Source organism: Barbus barbus (genome assembly GCF_936440315.1).
Source record: "Barbus barbus genome assembly, chromosome: 49".
Lineage (NCBI taxonomy): Eukaryota > Metazoa > Chordata > Actinopteri > Cypriniformes > Cyprinidae > Barbus > Barbus barbus.
The window spans coordinates 8,269,932-8,292,644 of record NC_136727.1 but is presented as its reverse complement, the minus strand read 5'-3'; the positions used below and the strand labels follow the sequence as shown (position 1 = coordinate 8,292,644).

Below are 22,713 nucleotides of genomic sequence, written 5' to 3'. Positions count from 1 at the left end.
AAATATGACTCACGATGTATCGTAATTTCTCATTATAGCGACTTTTTTGTAGAATTGCTTTATTTCACCATATGACTGTATATATCTTGCAATGCCGCTTTATATCTCATATATTGCCATATTCCATGGCAACTTTAAGTCTCGCAATGTGACTTTATTTCTTGTCATAGTGTTTTTTTTTTTTTGCAGAATTGCTACTCTATTTCACAGTATGTCAATATATCTAGCAATTTTGCTGTATATATCACAATATGATTTTATTCTTTTGTGATTTTGGCTTTATTTATCACAGTTTGGGACTTATATCTCCCATGGTGACTAAGTTTTGTTATGTGACTATTTCTCTTTATAGCGACTTAATTGTTACTATATCTCACAGCATGTATATGTATATCTCGTAATTCTGCTTATATGTCGCAGTATGACTGTGTTTCTCATAATTATGACTTTATTTCTCACAATTTTTGACTTTTTATCTCCCCCCCTTTTTTTAGTATAGCTACTATATCTCGCAATTTGACTATATAATCTCACAATGCTGTTTTATACCCCACATAGCGACTGTTTCTCATAATTCTGATTTTATTTCTTGTGATTTCAGGCTATGCTTAGGGGGAAATATTTAGATGAATTTCATTCTATTTTAAAGAAAGTTACTTGAACAACTGTATAACTTTAGGTGAAGGCTTATTCCATCCAAATCTTGCTATAATCTATTGCATAATAATTAATCTTATCGACATTCTTGTTTCTCTCCATCTCAAACTTTGTGATGTACCTCTAAAATGAGCAGAACTGTAGGAAGTTCTGCTTTCCTGCTGCGACCAATCTTTGCTTTGCTTTGTCCAACCCCGTGCCGGGAATCCTTTTGGTTCAGCTTCAAAGCATCTTATTCTGAGCAAGAACTCTGATCTGTGACTGAAGCTCCCGTGAAGCCAGCGCAACTCTGGACCGCGCGGCGACCTCGAAGTCACTGATCCAAAATCAGAAGTAATACGGATTTGTTTCCGTGTCCTTGATCTTGACGAATGTGCCGGTGCTTTTTCACCTTTAATTTTGGTTATTTGTTCTTTTGAGGCTTCCCCTAAGGCAGGTTTTGAAGAATGACCCTCATTTACCTATTCATCTTCGCTTTCGTTGTCTTCAGCCCTTTTGGTGTCACTTTTTAAAACCTTTCTCTTGGTGACCTTGGTCTCTCTGTCCCAGCCCCCGGTGGCTTTGCAGAGATATCACAAAATCGATGGCAAACGCAAGCAAACAAACTTTCAGACTGCTGATAGGGGCATATTTGCTCGCACCTTTCGTGGCTCGCGTGCGTATGCAAGTGGACAATTACTTTAAAAGTGCTTGCTAGCAGGATCGCCTTCCAAAGTTGAATCTCTAATCCTAACAAGGGCGAAGAGGGCTTTTAGAGGCCACTTTCTTCAGCTATTGCACTCAATTTGGCTTTCAAATGCAAACTTATAACTATTGAAGTGTATTCAGAGATGTTTACACTTTCATTTTGCTTATCATAGGATATCATTCTTAGCTTTCCTGCCAAAATGGAAATTTGGTCTTTATTTATTCACCTTCACGTCATTTCAAACCCATATGGCCAGAGGTGGACTGGGACTAAAAAGTAGCCCTGGACTTTTTGGCACAGAGCGGCCCACCACAACATAAACCCACCATCTTATTAGAGCTATTTTTAACACCACTTACTAACATGCAAATATTGCACAATACAATTATTATTTTACATAGAGGGACAGTTTAATGTCATTAAAGTTAAATTCCTACCATAATATCAGCCCCTATAACAATGCTGTGCTCTACGACTTGAAATGTTTAGAATGTGGAAATGTTTTTATTGTGCCTTTCAATTTCTTGACAATAGTTTTTTTTTTTATATGATAAAGAATTTTATGATGATGAAATATACAGTGAACTGTAATATGTGAAATCTATAAAGTTACAATTTAGTATAGCTGTTTTCTATGCAAATATATAGTAAAAAAGTAAATCAAATCTGTGATGTGCAGCTCAATTTTCAGCATTATTACTCCAGTCTTCAATGTCACATGATCCTTTAGAAATCATTCTAATATACTGATATGCTGCTCAAGAAACATTTTTGATTATTATCGGTGTTGAACACAATTGTGCTGCTTCATATTTTTGTGGAAAATGTGATAAATCACCATTCAGTCTGGAGTAAGATAAAAAAAAAAAAAAACATCAATAGTTTTATTCAAAAAGGTTGCATTACATTTATTTAATTGACAGTAAAGATATACTTATTACAAATTATTTATAAACAAAAAATGCTGTTCTTTAACTTTGTAGTCAACAAATAATCCTGAAAAAGTTAGTGTCACAGTTTCCACAAAAAATATTGAGACAAAAAGAGTTTTCAGTATTGTTAATAATATTATTATTAACTGAGCACAAATAATAATTGAAAATAATTAAGCAGCAAATCAGCATTATAGAATGATTTCTGAAGAATCATGTGACACTAAAGACTGGAGTAGGCTTAATAATCCTGAAAATTCAGTTTTGATCACGGAAAAAATATATATATTTAAACGTTAAACCATTAAAACATGTACATTAAAATATCTTAAGAACTTTCCTAATCACAGCACTTGAACGCGAAAGTCTTCAGATTTACAATGTTTTACAGTAAGTTTGAGAATTACATTTTCACAGTTTTTTAAAACATTTTCGTAGACGTGAAATTATGGAAGAAATATAACAATATACAAACATTCACTGTTATCTTATGTCTGCTGAAAATGGCTACATTAATGTTTCCATGTAGACTACACTGTGGCCAATAATGTAAATGTCATTCAAATCTGAGAAATCCGAAAAGGCCAGTAGTAGTTTGCATCCCTGAAAATTAATGTCTGTCGTTTAACATTTTTTGAAAACAGCTGGCAAATATTGCTAAATTGTCTCATCATGTTTTGCTGATTAGCCAACATTTGCTCATTAGCCTCAGCTCGCATTCAATGCCGCAGCTGAGCTTTGTGAACAATAAATCCCGCCGCCTTCCATTTGATTGGCTAAAACATTTTGACATTGACGAGCACTTTTGAACCGCTGAGGACATTTTTTGTGTTGTGTATTTTTCTGTTATATATATATATATTTATATGTATGTGTGTGTGTGTGTGTGTGTGTGTGTGTGTGTGTTTTAGAGCAGCGTGGAAATTTCCAAAATAATATTTTGTATTCTATTGAAGAACTAAATTAATTTCATAGATGTTTACTCTTTCATTTAGCTTATTATTGGGTAAAATTTTCTTTTTCTTAGTTTTCCTGGTAAAATGAAAATTCTATCATTATTTATTCACCGTTATATCTTTCCAAACCTGTATGACTTTTTCTTTCCTGGACCACAAGATAAAATGTGTTTACATATTTGCTAATTAATGTTTACATAATAAATTAATATGTTTTATGTCTATTTATCCTTTTCTATTTGGGAAAAGAGCATTGTGAACATTTACAAAATATCATAGTTTGTGTTCTATGGAAGAACTAAAGCAAAAATGGTTTAAAACAACATAAATGATGAAAGAATCAACGTTTTTGTTTGTACCGTTCCTTAAATGTCAGTATGGCCTCCCGTGGGTTTATTTTCAAAGTTCAAACTTTTCCCTCCAGATTCATCGTGCCTTTGGAATCAGTTCGCCTGCTCGAAAAACAAGTGCATCGCCAAACAGTGGCTCTGTGACGGGGAGGACGACTGCGGTGACGGATTGGACGAAAGCGAGGAAATTTGCGGTAAAACTCTGAAGCACATATTTGCATTTAGGCCACACAATGAAAGACTTCCTCTGAGAGGAAGGATATAAATCAACCTGAAAGAGGCGGGAAGAAAAATTGGCCTGCGGTTTCATCATAGTTGCGAATTTATGCCCATGATGTGCTCCTAACAAATAGGCTCTGAAAAAACCCCTCAGGTTTCTCAAAGGTCAAACACAAACAGATTGTTAAACAAGTTCTCGAGACAATGCTTAAACTTTTTCAATTACTTTGAGTTTTGTTATAAACAACTGAATATTTATTCCTGCAGCATGTTGGCTTGAGATTGTGATGCTCTGTCTCTGTTTTTTTTCCACAGGTTCGGCAACATGTGCCCCCGGTTTGTTCAGTTGCCCAGGATCGTACGCTTGTGTACCCAGGAACTGGTTATGTGACGGAGAGAGAGATTGTCCCAATGGTAGCGATGAACTAGCGGTAGCTGGCTGTGGTAATTTCAACCATAATATTTCCTCTCACAAAACCAGCAACTTCCTGTTCCTGTTTTCACCCCAAATCATATGAATGCAGCAGTCAAAGGTTTAGACATATTTGACAGGATTCACTGGATAATTGACTTATGTTTATGTTTAAAAGCTTAAAATTTGTTATTTCTTTCGATTTCAGGTTATGCATAATTTTCATTTTTCTAATTGTTCTTTTACTATTATTCTAAAATGAAAATAAAATTGTAATAGTAATTCAGGGATTTTTATTTTATTTTATTTTACTTTAGATCATACTTTGATTTAATTATTTTATTATATTTAATCCAGGCTTTATTTTATTTTATACATTGTCATACACTGTTTTTTGTCATACACCTTATTTTATATATTTAAAAAAATACAATAAATAAATCTAGGCATTTTATTGGTAACATTATTTATTTATTTGTTTGTTGGTTCATTCATTCATTCATGCCTTTATTTATTAATTCATTCCCTTATTCATCCATCTGACACAGTAATCACTAATTAACACCACTGTTGCATAATAAGATAGTAAATTTACCCCAAATATTTTTTTTTATCTACTGTCCCTGAATTTTCAGAGCCACAACCAAAATAATTGGGGATTTGAGACAAGTCTCAGGTGTCTGTTATGTGCTACTCCTTTTATCCTAACTCATACCTAAAGTCCTTTTTGTTCCTTTTCCTATCTTTAATAAGCTCCAAACAACACGTGCACCGAGAGCACGTTCCAGTGCCGGAACCAGAACTGCGTCCCACGGCGTTTCGTGTGCGACCATGACGACGACTGCGGAGACGGTTCTGACGAGTCTCTGGAATGCGGTGAGCAGCTCCGGTTTCTCGATTCATTACTTTCTGTTGAAAACGACCATCCCTTTGCGGACTGTTTAATGAGTTGTAATTGTGTTGGCACAACATTAATTGGACGTTTCAACGGTTGGAATGCATGCATAACTCATTGTCCCATACCTCAGATCTAAGAATAAACACTCGCTCAGAATAACTGACGGAAATATAGGCTACTCTTCACCTTTTTTATTGTTATCTATGAAGATGAATCTCACAAACCTGTCCCAGTTGCATTTTACCAAAAAATCGAAAAATAAATAAACAAAAATTACATAAAGTTGCATACAAAAATAAATTAAATTTAGAAAGGATAATGTAATAGTTCTTTTTTCATTTTAAAAAAAGAACTATGCGAGTAAAGTTATGTGAAAATGTGCTTAATTAACACTGAAATAATGCCAAAAAGCATAATTTCTATGGTCCTATAAATCAGCTTTTTTGTCTTTATGTAAAGATATTATTTTTGACAATAGTAATTGTGCCTTTTTTCTAATAATTGCAACTTCATGTCCCATCTCAAAATGTGATTTATATCTCACAATGTGACTTTTCTTATAAATGCCTCTTTTTTTTCTCCTAATTGACTTCATTTGTCATCATTGACTTTATATGTATCTCAGTATATAGAGATTTTTTGTCACATTGTGACTTCATATGTCCCATTTGTGACTTTATTTCTCTTCAAGTACAGTATTTCTCGCAATTGCGATTATGCACGTTATGCAAAAAATACAAGTTATTTTTGATGATAATTGCACTTTTTTTTTACCTAACAATTGCAAATTTGTATGACTTTATATTTCAAAATATGACTTTAAATCTCTCAATGTATTTTTCATAGTTGCAGTTTTTTCACAATTATTATTTTATCTCGCTATGTGACAATTTGTCTCTCATTTTGACGTTATATCACAAAACGGAACTGTAGGCCTATTTCTCTCAATATGACTATTTCTCGCAACTGCGATTATTTGTCTTTATCTAATAATTGCAGATTTGTGTGTCCCACTGGTGACTTTATAAAATGACTTTAAATCTCTCAATGTATTTCTCGTAATTGTGATTTTTCACAATGATTTTTTTCTTTTTTTATCTCACAGTGTGGGTTTATATCTCGCAATGTGACTACAGGTGCATCTCAATAAATTAGTATGTCGTGAAAAAGTTCATTTTTTTCTTGTAACTTATTTCAAAAAATGAAACTTTCATATATTTTAGATTCATTGCATGTAAAGTAAAACATTTCAAAAGTTTTTTTGTTTTAATTTTCTAATTTGTTGAGATAGTGAATTGGTGGGTTTTTGTTAAATGTGAGCCTAAATCATCACAATTAAAAGTACCACAGACTTAAACTACTTCAGTCTGTGTGCATTGAATTTATTTAATACACAAGTTTCACAATTTGAGTTGAATTACTGGAATAAATTAACTTTTCCACGACAGATGCACCTGTATATGATATCCCATTTTGACTTTTTATATCACAAAATGTAACTCTTTCTCTCAATATGACTATTTCTCGCAATTATTTTGGCGATATGCCTTTACAGTGGGTACGGAAAGTATTCAGACCCCTTTAAAGTTCATTTTTCTTCCTCATTAATGTACACACAGCACCCCATATTGACAGAAAAACACAGAATTGTTGACAGATTTATTAAAAAAGAAAAACTGAAATATCACATGGTCCTAAGTATTCAGACCCTTTGCTCAGTATTTAGTAGAAGCACCCTTTTGATCGAATATAGCCATGAGTCTTTTTGGGAAAGATGCAACAAGTTTTTCACACCTGGATTTGGGGGTCCTCTGCCATTCCTCCTTGCAGATCCTCTCCAGTTCTGTCAGGTTGGATGCTGTCACACAGTGACTTTATTTTGTATGCCATTGTAATTTTATCACAAAAATGTCTTTGTCTTGCAGTGTGAGTATTTCTCATCTTTTTTTATTGTGACATCATATGTCACAATTGTGAATTTATATCTTACGGTGACTTCTTGTTCTTGCTTTTTCGCCACGTTTAAATTCTCTTCCTGTCATGCTCTTTCTCTCTCTTTTTCTACAGAATATCGTTTATGCAAAGAGGAGGAGTTCCGCTGCGCAGATGGGCGGTGTTTATTGAGAGCCCAGTGGGAGTGTGACGGCTTCCCTGACTGTCTGGACAAATCAGACGAGCTGCCACTCAACCCAAAGTGTTCCGCTGCAGGCGAGTCCCTCTCATGTGTCACGCACCCCATTTGACTGACAGGTTCCCAGGTTCCGTCCCATATGGGATTTGTCAGAACACCTGGTCCTCCCCGTTTGCGTCCTGTACCCCTGCCAGTACCACCTGAGCTGGGCAGAGAAGGGCTGATGAAACTGCTGTGCCTCTGTTCTTCAATTTTTGGTTTCAGGGCAAACATATGCCATTAATGTTAACAGATGCCATTACTGTTCCCAGCCAAGCTCGTTAAGCAACAGTTTTATGTTTATATTTCTGAGGGGAAATTCAGTTCAGTTGTTTACAACATGTTTACAGTTAAACTTTAAAACACTAATAAGGCTCTTTTGACTTGAACCGTTAAGCAACACTCTAGCAACCAACCAGAACACCTTGCAAAGTGCCAAAACCACCTAGAACATCATAGCAAACAGGCTAAAAGGCTCTCAGAACACCCTAGTAACCACATACAGTAGCAACATATTGAAAACCACCATGAAAACTATAGCAACCATGTTAAAAAGCTCACTGAACACCCTAGCAACCATATACAGTAGCAACATATTGAAAACCACCAAGAACACCATAGCAACCGAGTTGAAAAGCTCTCAGAACACCATAGCAACCACATACATTAGCAACATAGTAAAAACCACCAAGAACACCATAGAAAACATGTTAAAAAGTACTCAAACACCCTAGCAACCACATACAGTAGCAACATTTTGTAAAGCACAAAGAACACAATAGCAAATGTGCTAAAAAGCACTCAGAACACCCTAGCAACCACATATAGTAGCAACATATTGAAAACCACCAAGAACACCATAGCAACAGTGTTAAAAAGCTCACAGAACACCATAGCAACCATATAGAGTAGAAACATATTGAAAACCACCAAGAACTCAATAGTAAATAGAAAGTGCTACAGTCTGTCCAGAGCACCCTAGCAACTTCTCAAGTTCTGTGTTTCTAATCTGACGGTTTTGTTGTTTTCTCGCTGCTCCATGTTTTAGAAAGTTTGTGCAACGGTTCGGTTTTCATGTGTGCAAACGGCCGCTGCATTCCGCTGGGGAGTGTGTGTAATCAGCACGACGACTGCGGCGACCGATCCGACGAGAGGAACTGCCACGTTAACGAGTGTTTGAACCGTAAAGTCAGCGGCTGTACCCAGGACTGTCAAGACCTGCCCGTGGGATACAAGGTGTGTATGAAGCACATTTGTCACGCTGTACGAGGTTTTTCTTTTTACGAATTAAGCATCTGGTTCAACTTCCACGCTAAAGACATCCACACATGAAACTACGGCCTATGAATGCAAAAGAATGTTTTTGTTTTTCCAACAAATCTTCGCTAAACATCATTAGCAGGCTTTAGAGGCTATGACAATATTGGGAAAGTCTACACAAACAAATACTTCGAAGTGATAATATCTTTTTACATTCCACAGAGGTTTATAGTACTTAGCGTTAAATCTGTGGAGAATGTTATGATCCTGTTTACAGTCAGTTTACATTTAACTGATGAATCTATAAACAAGAGTGCTAAAACACACATGCTAGCTATTTAGCGCTTGAGAAAGTCAGCTGAGGTAGTGCACAGCAAGGGAATGACATGTAAAGCAGATACCCATATACACAAACAGTGTGTGTTTTTAGTGGGAGAATGACACACACACACACAGAGTGAGTGGCAGATCGAACAGCTTCGTTTGGCAGATGTCTCAGAATACTGGGCCGGTCGTTTGACAGCCACACTGACTTTAATACAGGCAGTCAAGGACATGGTGGCTCCGAACATACTAGAACTGTTTTTCTGGCTTGTTTTAGCTTTTTTTTTTACCAAATAATTCAAATATAAAGCATAATGAACGACTAATGACTAAACTAATGGTCTAGAAACTTTGTAAACATTGTTTTGTTTCACTGCTCACTTCCTGTCCGTTAGTCTCTCATTAGTATTAGAGTGAATTGTATTTAAATTTGGCATGGTCATATTTCACATAAAAGTCAAATAGAAAATTTGATGACGAAATTATAAAATTACTCAAATACAGTTCTAAATTAAAATGGTTTAAAATATGAAAATGACATTTTGAATAAATTATGCATGTTTTAATGACATTAAGACTTGTTTGCATTGCAATATAGTAATATCAGATAATATAAAATAAAGATATAAATAATATCATGTCAATAATACTTGTTTTATATAACAAACATTACTAATAAAATAGTTTATTTTATATATATATATATATATATATATATATATATATATATCCCCAAAGGTCTAATAGAAATTGTAATTAAGAAATGAAATACAATTCTAAAATTAAATTATGTATTTAAAACATAATAATAAAATAAAAAAATCTGAAAGTTTAAATAAATTATGCATATTTTAATGAACATTAAGACTTTTTGCATTGGAATTTATTTTTTGTTCATAGAATATATCATATAAAAAATACCAATAATACAATGATATAAATAATAATTGTTTTATATACCAAATATTATTTATTTATTTAGTTTAATAATAATAATAATGTGCAATGTATAACATTTATAATATGAAACTTCTCACTTCCTGATTCCACAGCATTGGAAACCATGCATGGGTTAAATTTGACATCTATTGATAAATTTAATATATTTAGATTTATGTTAAAATAATATAACATAATTGAAATATAATGTATAAAATTTCACAACATTTCAGTGAAATATATAAAAAAAAAATATTTATGTTTTTAATTAATTGTAATTATATATTAAGTTTATTTTTATTTTGTTAACCCATACATGTTCTTGACAGAGTTCTGTGAGATTCACCCACAAATCTTTGTTTTTTGCTTTCTTCTCTAGTGTACGTGCTGGCCGGGGTTTCGTCTGAAAAATGACGGCAGGACTTGCATTGACGTGGACGAATGTTCGGAGAAGTTTCCCTGCAGTCACCAGTGCATCAACACCTACGGGTCTTTTCACTGCCTGTGTGCCGACGGGTACCAGCGTCCCGCCAGTAACCCTCACAGCTGCAGGTCTCTCTCAGGTACTGTGCTCTATTCAGCAGCACAGGTGTGAATGAGCTCCTGTGGACCCTCACAGAGATTTTACTGTCATACCTGCCCAGAAACACCCCGCACGGGCGAGAACACGCATACTGAGTCTTATTGTGACTTATATTTAGAGGAAAGCAACAGGAGGTTGAAGACAATTAGTTCGTCAGCTGGAGATGAGCTCTGATTGGCTAAGAAAAGATCCAGGTGTGACATATGGCATCTGCCTGCAGTTATTTACTGTATAAAAGAAAGACGTTTATATTCACTCATTTAGTGTTCACTCGCAAACGCTGCTGACATGCAAAGAAGCTGCTAATGAAATCTAGCGAAGACCACCACTTACAATTACAATTGCCTCTTTAACATGGTACTGTGGTATTGCATTAAATATGTGTTAATGGAGACATTTTTTATTTTTATTTAGTTTAGTTTTTGGGAATTGGAGATTTATTTTTTCCCTACCAAATTTTACTTCGTTTACTTTTTTGTTTACAAATTTTGATGAAAACAAAATGTATAGAAATAAAGCTAGTATTTTGTTTTTATTCTGTCCTGTTTTTTTAGGTTTCAGTTTACTGCGTTATTAAAAAGACTGCATCAACCCTGTTACCATTATGTAAATATTTTTCCATTACCGATTTTATAAATAATATAATGTTTAATATTAATGACATCATAATACTTTTATTAAACAAACCCATCAAAGACAAGCTTAAGTCTCATATATTTTGTTGCTTTATTTTTTAAAGCATCTTAAAATATCAACCCTGTTACCATGATAATGTTCCGAGAACAACCGTTAATTTATTTTTTAAGTAATGTAATATAATTGAAATATGCATAGAATTATATAATATTTATTATATATATATATATATATATATATATATATATATATATATATATAAAAGCAGATTTTTGTTTTTCATAGCCTTGAGGACAAGGTTTGTAATATGAAATTGAATCCTAAAACTTTCAACCCTGTTTCAATGAGTAATTTTTACCTTTATGAAGGCATAATTACATCTGAGAATGTATATTAAACACCCAATGAACGGACATTAAACACATTATTTGTCTGAATGTATTTGTAAAATCCCAATTAAACTAGGAAATTTTCCATAATTTTACTTAATTATCCATAGAATACTTAATAAAACCAGTTAGTATAACAAAGCAGCATTTGATACCATCCCTGTTCTGCCACAGTACTGTTTTGTAAGTGTCTCTCCTTCAAAGACGTGCCTACACACACACACACACACTCAAGTAATAAAGCACTGTTTTCGTATAACTGACAAGTCTAAGTCCCAGACTTGACAGGAAGTGGATGTTCAAGTGTTGGCAGCTCACAGGAAATCGATTTCAAGTCATCAAACTGAAGTTGCAGTCATGTCTCGCAGCCAGAATAATCTATAGAGCAACACAAACACTTATTTAAATGCTTTTTAAAGTATTTGGAATCCCAATACATCCATATAACTGAATATTACAAAATCCTAGGTACTTTTTTATTCGCTTATAGTCACACAGGTTTCAAGTAAGACAATGCAGGTAATAAGCAATTTAGTGTTTGCACTAAACACTTGTTTAGTGTTTTAGTATAAGCAATTTTAATCAATTAAGAAATGTTATGGGGAAAATGTTTTATCTTGTATTTTTTAAATACAATGACACATATAAAATTTATAAATTTAAATACTTTATACATTAAAATAAAAATACAAAAATTATAAAATTATCTAAATATTTTATGCATTGCATTGAATAAAATACAATTAAAAATATACAAAATTAAATATAACAATATATATAAAAAAATCATGCATTGCATAAAATATGAAATATGTAATTTATTATTTACTTATTTTTTTCCCCCCAGCGGAAGAGCCTTTTCTTATTCTTGCTGACCATCACGAAATCCGAAAGATCAGTCTAGATGGATCAAACTACACACTTCTGAAACAGGTATGATGGATAAAGCTCTCTAAAATGTATAATTTTACTTATACAATTGTTCAGAAGACAAGGAAATACTGTTGCGCTCAGATGAAGGCTAATGGTAAGTCCAGGTGCGTGGAAACCAATAAAGTATAGAAGAGACTGTAGATGGTTCGCACTCTGAAAAACTAGACAAAGTCTTTTACAAAAAGAATCAAATATTTTAATAGAGCAAGAGCAGAAGTTATACTTATACAATTGTTAAAATTGTCTTTTCATAACCATTATTGTAGTTTTTGTGCTCTCAGATGCGTTCCTGTTTAGCTCAAACTCATTAGTGTGTTTCCTCCATATTCCCTTGTAATTTCCTTCTTATTTCTTTCATAAAAATACACATTCTTACAGCATATGGAGTTTAATTCAGACACAACATACAAAAGCTCAGAGGAAGCACAGGATCAACAGCCACCTGTGGTGCTTTATAGAAATTCACAAGCTCAACTCAACAGCCTGAAACAGCATTTTAGACACTCGATTGACGTGAATATCGACGCCCGGGAATATTTGCACACAGAAAAGGTCACATTGTGACTGGAATCACAACTCTTTTCCTCTTAGTATGGAAAATGATGATGAAAAAGTGTAAATTATGGCTCCTTTAATAATTCTTATCCGGTAAATATATCATTATAGTAATCGTTATTAATAAAAACGTCAGTTATGGTCTTTAAATCTGTATCAAACTGCTTGTCAATGCAAAAGGAACCATGACCGATTTGACTCTGAAGGGACCGTTGGATGAGAAAGTCTCTCATGGCCCTCGTGTGAAGAGATTGAGCGGCTTGCCATCGAAGGAGCAGTTAAAAACGCACGCTTGGGTTGATTCATCAGTCAAGAACTCCATCAGTTTGATATAAAAGGTCTGGTCCAGCAAATTAGATCTGAACGCGGCAGGGGGTTTGAGTGAACGAGACAGAGAGAGAGACGGGAGAATGCGAAAGACCCCTACTGAGAAAGTGATTGGCTACAGTCGTAGCAGTGCATGATGGGAAGTTTCTGTCAGACAGAGGAAGTCTCGCTCTTATTTCTAACCGAACATAGTGAAAGTAACAAAGCGAATGAGAAAGGTATCGAGAAAGTGGCGGGAAGATGTTATAATGAGTCGGCTTGAACGATAAAAGACGCATTTTGATGTTTGATGTTTTTTATTATTATTTTTATGACTCATGCTTTCATAAAATGCTTCTGTTTGCTTCAATTAAATGGTTTGAAAAAATCTAATTATTCCCTTTTCATTAAATATTAATAGCTGCTGAAAATGTGGACTAGCAGATAAATGCTCATGTGAGCAAACAAAGTTCGAGTCTTGCTCGCAACAATAACTGATGACGATCTTCCAACTATCCTGTCCTCTTTATACTTGCCTTATATCTCTATCAATAAAAACATTGTCAGAAATGAACATGAAAAGACATCAATTTAAATAGTTTCATCAACTTAAACAGAATTTGAAAACCTAAACTAAACCTAAAAACATTTACGTCCAAAACAAAGACAATACATTTTATTTTATTTGAACGAGAAATTACAAATATTTTACATTATTAGATAAAGTTGAAATAATAGAATGCTTATTTTTGTAAAAACTAAATTACTAATGGCGCTTTTCCACTGCATGTTACAGTACGGTTCAGTACAGCTCACTTTTGGAGGGTTTTCCACTGGGTACAGTACCTGGTACTTTTTTAGTACCACCTCGGCCGAGGTTCCAAGCGAGCCATACCGTTACTAAAACGTGACATGTAAACCCTGCTGATCACTGATTGGCTGGAGAAAATCGTCACTGCCTGCATCATTTGAACTTTTTTTAGTTTTTTTTGCATCATTTGAACGGCACGAGACACAACAGACCCGCTAGATTTAAATCAGCACAGCCAGTGAAGGATCGAACGCAACTGTTTTGAATGAGCGCACCAACCAAAAAATGGCTGTTTCGTCGGTTGAGGAAGTACAGACGTTCCTCTCGTTGATAGCCGAGGAGCGGATCCAGTGAGAGTGTGATGGAGCGATGCGGGGTTAAAACGTTTTTCAGGAATCACGGCAGTAGAGGCGGCGCAGCTATAATGACACGTGAATAATCCCATCCACTCTAAAGCGGTACTAAACTGCAGAGGAAACACAAACCGAGCCGTTTTGAACCGTGCCGAGCCAAGTCGTACCACGCAGTGGAAAAGTGCTATAATATACAAAACTTTATCTAAAATAAAATAGAAATATATAAATATTTTTAAAATCTTTTTATTATAATATGTTTAAAATTTTGTATGATATACTGTATATACTATGATAAAATGTATTAATATTTTTAATTAGCTTTTATTTTTGTATTTTAAATTAAGTTGTAGTAATTGTATGTGCTTTTGTCATTTTATTAGTTTTCAATTAATTTCCTTATTTTAGGTAGTCTTTTTTTCAGTTGTATAATTAGTATATTATCACTAATATGAAGTATAGTATTATCACTAATATGAAGTACTAATTGTATAATTAGTACATCATATTAGTGATAATAATAATAATAATTATTATTATTCAATTTTATACCTTAAGAACCTTTGCATTAAAAACTAATGGCCTAATGGATCTCAATATTATTCTTCAGGTTAGAGTGAAAATTTAGAATTTATCTACTGTTTAAAAAAAAAATAGACTTTTCTTCCCTTTAAAATCTCATCTGTCAATCTCACGCTTTGTCTGTCTCTCTCTTTCTCTTTGTCTTTCTCTCTGCAGGGACTCAGTAATGTCATCTCTCTAGACTTTGAATACAGGAAGGAGTTGATCTATTGGATTGACACTAGCAGGCCCAGCGGACGCAGAATCAACAGAATGCGCCTGAATGGAAGTGACCTCAAGGTACATCCCCGAGTGTGTGTCTGTGTTTACATTGAATTACTCTTGAAATCACCCAGAATTGTCCAGATTGACACATGCAAATACCCTCTGCCCCTGGGTAAATTTGATTCACATCACCTCTGCACAGGGGCATTTTTTATTGTGTAATTGATGGATTCCAATGGGGGGAAAGCAGACATATTCACATCACTCCAACAAATAAATAAAAGCTTATAGTTTTCTGAGAATAACTGGTATGAAATGAGCCGGCGTTGGAATGATTGACAGGGCAATGTGTGTGTGTGAGGCTGTCTGTCTTCATACTCCTCTCCATCAATGCCCTTGCGTATATTACTCAGGGCGGAAAACGGGCATAGTGTGCCAGCCTTGCCCTGCTGGGCCGCCAGAGCTCGTTATGTTTAATATCGAGCCATAATGGCTCATTAAGCTTGATTGAACTCTGGATCTTGAACTGATTTATGATAGTATGCTATAGTACAGAGAAAAAGAGAGAGAGGGAGAGGTAGAGCATCTGTAAAGGCAACGAAGAAGTGATAAAGTCACCCCAAATGTTGAAATTAAAAGCAAAATGAAGCCACATGGGATAATGGGACTTTTTTATAGGACATTGATGGAAAGATGATAAATAAATAGAACAAAAGGAGTGAAAATCAGAGAGTGAGAGAATTTTGCGTTGCCAGGTAAACATGCTTTTGGTAAATGCTTTGAATGTATACAAATGAGCCAGACGTCAGGAGAGACGTCTATAGATTTTAAATGTGCCGGTTTGATTTTATCATAAATTCACGGGCATTGAAACTTACAAACATTCAATGCAATGTGCCTGACATGTTGCATACAAATAATGTAGTTGCAGTACCAGTTTTGACCATTCTGGAAATGCGAAAAATATACTTATTTTGTCTGCCAAAAAATGAACTCCCTGCCTCTGATTTTTCACAAGATAACACCTTCATGAGTATTTTAGGTCATTGACAATCTTTTAAATGCCATCACACTTCATTTTCATGTTAATTAAACTTAAATGTTATGAAAATTTCCAGGATTTTTTTTTTTTTTTCCGTAGGACATTGATGGAAAGCAGATGATAAAAAGATAGAATGAAAGTTTCAGAGAGTTGAGAGAATTTTGTATTGCAAGATAAAAATGTTGTTGGAAAACACTTTGCAAATTAAACATTCTTCTGAGACGACTGGAGAGATTTGAGATGTTTTGTTGTGATTTTATCATAAATTTTGTTTTGTGAACATTCAATGCGATGTGCCTGTCATGTTGTGTAAAAATACTGTAGTTACTGTAGTTTGATCTCAACATTGTGAGAATTGTAGGTCTCTGACATTCTTTTCAATACAATCACACCTTAAATGTAATGCTAAATATCTAAATTATTGGTAATAGTTTGGTCTTGTTTGCATCAATACCTTATCTACATATGAATAAGTTGCGAAATTACATTATTGATAGAAACAAAACTTTTTTTTTTTTTTTTTACATTCAAAAATAATGTAAAATACCTATAAATAAAATGAAATATTTCTGAACATTATAAAAAATATAAACGTATTTTAGTTATTTTCATTTCACAATAAAAGCTATGAATTTAACGGTATTCAGAACAGAGCAGGAATGAGAAATATAATTAATATAAAACAAACAAATAATAATGTGCATTATAAACAATATTTATCATAAACATCAAGCCTAAACAAATTGATTTAAAGTGAAATATGCTGGAAATGCACCATACAAGTAAACTTGGGGTCACATACTTCTATCATTCAGCAAAAATCCAAATGTGTGCGCTTATTTTCACATGCTTTATGGAACTTTGATTTAATTGACTTAGTAATTGAGTTTGCCATGTTTTGTTGCTGTTGTTTTGCTTACCCAGTTCATATTTTTGTGCACTTTCACCCTGTGGTGTATCTCAACCCTGTGATTGTGTACTATTTACCTGAAAATGTTAGTTTCCCCGGTGAGCACAGCATCTAGAAAACCTGTTTAGATGTCAAAATTCATCACGGCTAGGCTAGTTTTAATTAGCGCTGATGGTAAGACCCTGTCTGAGGCAAAATGTCTTTAATGTTCATCTCTAATGTTCATCAGCTTGCAGAATGTTACTCTTACTCTTAAAGCGCTAGGCAGGGGGCACCAGCAACCAAGAACGAAAAATGATTAAAAGCGCTGGATTATCTGCCAGCTGGGAAGAGTATTGTTTATGCCAAACAGGCAGTTTCTGTGATCAGTATGAGCAGTGAAATGTTGTGAATTGCCTTTTTTTGTAAAACTACATCTTTTGGGAACTTTTCTTGCCATTTTTGGGGAGTTTGAAGTTCCATTAATGAGCGGTTATATAGCCCGCTGATAATTAGCAATAATGTACAAGTCTAGCTCAGCGGTTCTCTAATGGATTGCTTTTAGGACTCCAATTTTTCATTTGCAGTCAAGAGTTTTTAGGTTGCTAAAAGAACTACACATTTAGAGATTATCATTATCTTGAATTGTGCATGTTGTTTGAAGAAGGAAAGTCCATTCATACCCAACTTAATCCTGTTTACACATTGTTGAACACATTGTTGTTGTAGTTTGACTTTTTGCAGTGAAATCTTGCTAATTAACTATTTTTGACCCCTTATGAAGCCACCCCTTTAAAATTAACAATGGGTTTACAACAAATAAAACAAAAAAAACATGGTTGTAGTACACTACTTGTAGTAAAATTGTGGTTATAAAAATGGTGATCAGTACACCAACAAAACATTAACACAATTTTACTATAATAAAACCATGGTTAATTTTCGTAAGGGACCAGTTGATAACTACACGTCTATAGGTTATCATAGTCCCTTCATTCCTACTTTTATCCTACATTTACAAGCATGTTGTCGTTGTATTGTAGCTTTTTGCAGTGCTAATTTGCTATGCTAGCTGTTTTGTGAACCTGTAAACCATCAATTAAAAAAACAACACATCTAGAGGTTATCGTAGCCTTGAATTTTTAATTTTATTTGAAGAACCAAGCCCCTTCATTCCCACTTTTATCCTACATTTACAAGTTGGTGAATGTTGTTGTTGTTGTTTGGCTTTTTGAAAACTTGTTAATTCACTTGGCTATATTGGTATATGCTAATTTATTTGTCTATATTTGTATATTGCTATGCAAACTATTTTTGTGGACCTCCAAGCCACCAGTTGACAACCATATCTAGAGGTTATTATATTATTATTATCATTTTTGTTTTGATAAGGAAACAATGTATACACGTTTGAAGACAATGCATACAAGTTTGTTGACTGCTGTTTGCTAATGTGCTGGCTAACTGCCATGCTAACTCAGCCTTAGCAAATGAGAGCCAGGATTAGATTTATATGAACACATTTTTGTTTGTTTTGTTTTATACGGTTAAAAATTTGCATTTAAATTGATGTCATGACAATAACTGTTAGCAGAAACAATAAAGACTTACTTTTATATGACTCTACCAGCAAAATACAGTGCACAACTGCATCTCACCCTCACCACGCTGAACTTTTCTGCTAGGAAGCATTTGTTCCCTATGATACCGGCAGTGGATAAATCCATGTGAATAACTGGCCAAAAGAGACCAACTGTGCTTGACTGCTGTTTTCTCAGGTGGTTCACAGAACGTCGGTTCCCAGTGCTCTCGCTGTGGACTGGATCGGCAAGAACTTGTACTGGTGTGACGGTGAGAGAAAGACCCTGGAGGTGGCAAAAGCTAATGGACTCTACCCGACCGTACTGCTGAGGACAGGACTGAGGAATCCAACCGCTCTTGCTCTCGACACTCACATGGGGTAAATGATGCTTATTATTGCCTATTGTTCGCAATCCCAGAACGCATTGCTTTTGAGTACACTTTTAAGACGCACCGCACCATTCAAAACCATTTATTCCCATGGTGCAATAGATATGTGTTCTGGATCGACTGCTGCGAGCAGCCCCAAATTGGACGGATTGGAATGGACGGCAGCAAGCAACGTGTCATAATAGATACAGAAATACATGCTCCCTCAGCCTTGACCATTGACCACATCAACAAAAGGATCTACTGGGCTGACGAGAACCATATATTGTTTTCGAACATGGATGGTACAAAAAGACACAAAGGTAAATTTCACCTTGTTTCGAATGTAGTCTCATTTCGAATTGTCCTCAGTAAGATCTCTCAATCCGAATTTCCAGTCCCAATCAAGGACATAGGTGGCATAACCGGTCTCACACTCTTTGAGGACTTCATCTACTGGAGTGACCAGAAGTCAAAAACCCTCATCCGCTCGCACAAGACGTCCGGCGGCCAACAAACAGAACTCCTCAGCTCATGGCAAACCATTCGAGACATTCAAGTCTACCATCCACTCCGACAACCTGATGGTATTACAGCAAGAAACTCAGTCTTCAGTTGACTTTTTGTGCTAGAGTCATGTTGTTTTGGGCTTGTTTCTTATTGTTTGTTGTTTGTCCTCAGTGCCAAAGCATCAGTGTCAGGTGACTAATGGAGGGTGCAGTCACCTATGCCTTCTTTCCCCTGGTGGGGGATACAAGTGCGCTTGTCCTACACACTTCTACCTGGCAAAAGACAACAAAACCTGTCTGTCTAACTGCACCGCCAGCCAGGTGTGACTTTATAATTACCTCAGGAGCCAGAATAAGGGTTTCGCCATAGCTCAACTACTCTTGGCACCACTTTCAACTACCAATTATATCCAGTCTGCTGCTCGATAAATAGTTGTTCAAGAGGTTGTTTCTCTGTGTGTGTAGTTTCGCTGTGGTACGGATGAGTGTATTCCCTTCTGGTGGAAGTGTGACACCGTGGACGACTGCGGAGATGGATCTGATGAGCCGGCAGATTGCCGTAAGTAACCAAACATGGTGGCAATCAGCTAAACTGGTTAAGCCATTGAATGTGAATGTAGTGCCTTGTAGTGTCTATAAAACTCAAGATCTAGTTAGCTGCCTACCTAAAGAGCCTTCTAAGAGGTCATTGATGAGTTTTGGACCGAGTTATCTTCTACAATATGTTTTTTGGCCAAATTCGAATGCGGCATTGCATGTATCCATAACAGAATGCAATTCAACAAGTGCAAAAAGGTTTCCAAGATGGCAGACAAAGCAAAAGATGTGCCAATTATAAATGTATTTTATTTAACACTGTCTGACCTAATTTAAATTTTTAGAGTTTATTAAAGGGATAGTTCCCCCAAAAATGAAAATTCTGTCATTATTTATTCACCCTCGTGTTGTTCCATACGCGTAAGACCTTCGTTCATCTTCGGAACACAAATTAAGATATTTTTTTATGAAATTCGAGAGCTTTCTGACCCTGAACTGAAGTGAAACTGAAATGTTCCCAGACCCAGAAAGGTAGTAAGAACATTGGTAAAACAGTCCATGTGACATCAGTGGTTCAAACGTAATTTTACGACGCAAATAGAATACTTTTTGTGACGGTATTTTTTACCACCATTATCGAGAGTACCTCTGCACATTAACAACGCATGCGCATGATGCTGCTGACGTAGAACAAGGCTGAGATGAGCCTTGTTTACGTGCAGAGGAAAGCAATGCGAATGCATCATGGTACTCTTGATAATGGCGGGATACGTGATTTGGAGGAGAAGAATTGTTGAATAAAGTCGTTATTTTTGTTTTCTTTGTACACAAAGTATTCTTGTCAAAGAGCTCTCAGATTTCATAAAAAATATCTAAATTTGTGTTCCGAAGATAAACAAAGATCTTACAGGTTTGGAACGTCATGAGGGTGAGTAATAAATGACAGAATTTTCATTTTTGGGCAAACTATCCATCTAATGTTGTGTTATTAGCTTAGCAACATGCTAACATCAAACTCTGTTGGAATCACTTCTGATTTGCGTCTTTGTTTACTGTAGACAGAGAGAAAGCTCCTTAGGTTGAGATTTGTTCCCACTAATTCACTTCCCTGTATTTGTGAACTTCGAGTATAGTAAGGAAAATGCATGTCTTGAAGTGACTCCACAATCAACTGCGATTTCTTTAAGCTCAACTAAAAGAAATAAATCCTTTAGACACTTGAGCCATTTGTCTCATGAGTTGAGGGCTGGAAAATCTTTTTGTGACAATTTATTCCTGTAATTTTCCTCGCTGGTTCATGGAGTGATTATTTTTGAAAAAAGATTTGTCATCAAGGTTATATTCAAGTGTTTCTTCCTTAAATATGCCATTGTATGGGTCATTTCTTATGTGCTTGTGCTTTTGATTGAGAGGTGAACTGTCTAATTCACCGAAAAGAGCTGCAGAGATGGATCAGGCTATGTGAAGTATTTGTTATCTCAAAAGGAAATTTATCACATATTGAGATGCTAAAGAGACGTCAAAGCTGACAATGAGCAAAAGACTCCAGGAAAAAAAAGGAAAAGAAAGGCACCTTTCTATAATATGTTCTTGCTGTGCAATATATCTGTCCGTCTTTCTGCCTGTGCTTTGTTTTATCTCTGTCTTTCAACTTTTCTGTCTTTATTTTGATTGCTTGCTCATTTAGGTGAACAATTTGCTCATTTACTTATTGACTTGTTCTTCATCAGTTTGTTCAGTTTTTTTGTTTGTTCATTCAGAAATATATTGCTGTCTTTAATCTTTAAAATGTCTCTTTGTTTAATTTAGTTATTTTTTGTTTATTTTGTATGTATTTTCAGTATCTGTCTTTCATTTATTTACTTGTTCATTCACTCGTTCGTTCTTTCATTTCTGGATTTGCTTGTTCATTATATCTGTCTTTAAAGCTTTATTTGTCCTTATTTTATTTTTTCTTCTTTGTTTTTTTTTATTTATTTTTTGTTTGCTCATTTTGTTTGTCTTTCTGTCCTTCAACCTTTTCTGTCTGTCTTACATTTTCTTTATTTGCATGTCTTTGTATATGTTTATGTTTTTCATTTGTTTTCTTTTGGCTTCTTTCCTCTTTTTGTTTGTTCATTCTGTTTGCCTTTTTGTTTTGTCTGTCCTTTTTTGTTGTTGTTTTTTTTTATACTTGCTCATCCACTCTTATTTTTCTCTCTTGCGTTAGTTCTTTCTTTCTTGGTTGTTTTACTCATTTGTCCTCTCTTTTGATTACAGCGGAGTTTAAATGCCAGCCCGGAAGGTTTCAGTGTGGAACGGGTTTGTGTGCCCTCCCTCCCTTCATCTGTGATGGAGAGAACGACTGCGGAGACAACTCTGATGAAGCCAACTGTGGTAATTATAGATTGATGGATAGATAAATGGAGACCAAGCATAATTCAGAATGATGCATCATACAATGATGTCCTTGTTTGCATTTGCTTTCAGACTCATATATCTGCCTGTCTGGCCAGTTTAAGTGCACTCACCGGCAGAAATGCATCCCTATAAATCTGCGCTGTAACGGACAAGACGACTGCGGAGATGGTGAAGATGAAACCGATTGCCGTAAGAAAGTCTCATTTTAGTGTTTATCGTTCCTCAAAGA

The 22,713-nt window shown here is 35.0% G+C and overlaps 1 protein-coding gene across 1 annotated transcript in view; it reads left to right on the top strand.

Moving 5' to 3' along the window:
• The window catches only part of LOC306867723 (low-density lipoprotein receptor-related protein 1B-like), a gene marked incomplete at its 5' end in the record, with an annotated part of 282,208 nt that overhangs the window by 204,267 nt on the left and 55,228 nt on the right, over window positions 1-22,713 (top strand). Inside the window, 15 exons of the mRNA XM_079413559.1 lie at window positions 3,658-3,777; window positions 4,118-4,246; window positions 4,968-5,090; window positions 7,180-7,320; window positions 8,331-8,518; window positions 10,185-10,368; window positions 12,261-12,346; window positions 15,110-15,232; window positions 18,867-19,048; window positions 19,162-19,361; window positions 19,437-19,625; window positions 19,720-19,868; window positions 20,013-20,106; window positions 22,344-22,460; window positions 22,554-22,673. Coding sequence (XP_079269685.1) covers window positions 3,658-3,777; window positions 4,118-4,246; window positions 4,968-5,090; window positions 7,180-7,320; window positions 8,331-8,518; window positions 10,185-10,368; window positions 12,261-12,346; window positions 15,110-15,232; window positions 18,867-19,048; window positions 19,162-19,361; window positions 19,437-19,625; window positions 19,720-19,868; window positions 20,013-20,106; window positions 22,344-22,460; window positions 22,554-22,673 — 2,145 coding nt within the window. The remainder of the gene's footprint in view (window positions 1-3,657; window positions 3,778-4,117; window positions 4,247-4,967; window positions 5,091-7,179; window positions 7,321-8,330; window positions 8,519-10,184; window positions 10,369-12,260; window positions 12,347-15,109; window positions 15,233-18,866; window positions 19,049-19,161; window positions 19,362-19,436; window positions 19,626-19,719; window positions 19,869-20,012; window positions 20,107-22,343; window positions 22,461-22,553; window positions 22,674-22,713) is intronic.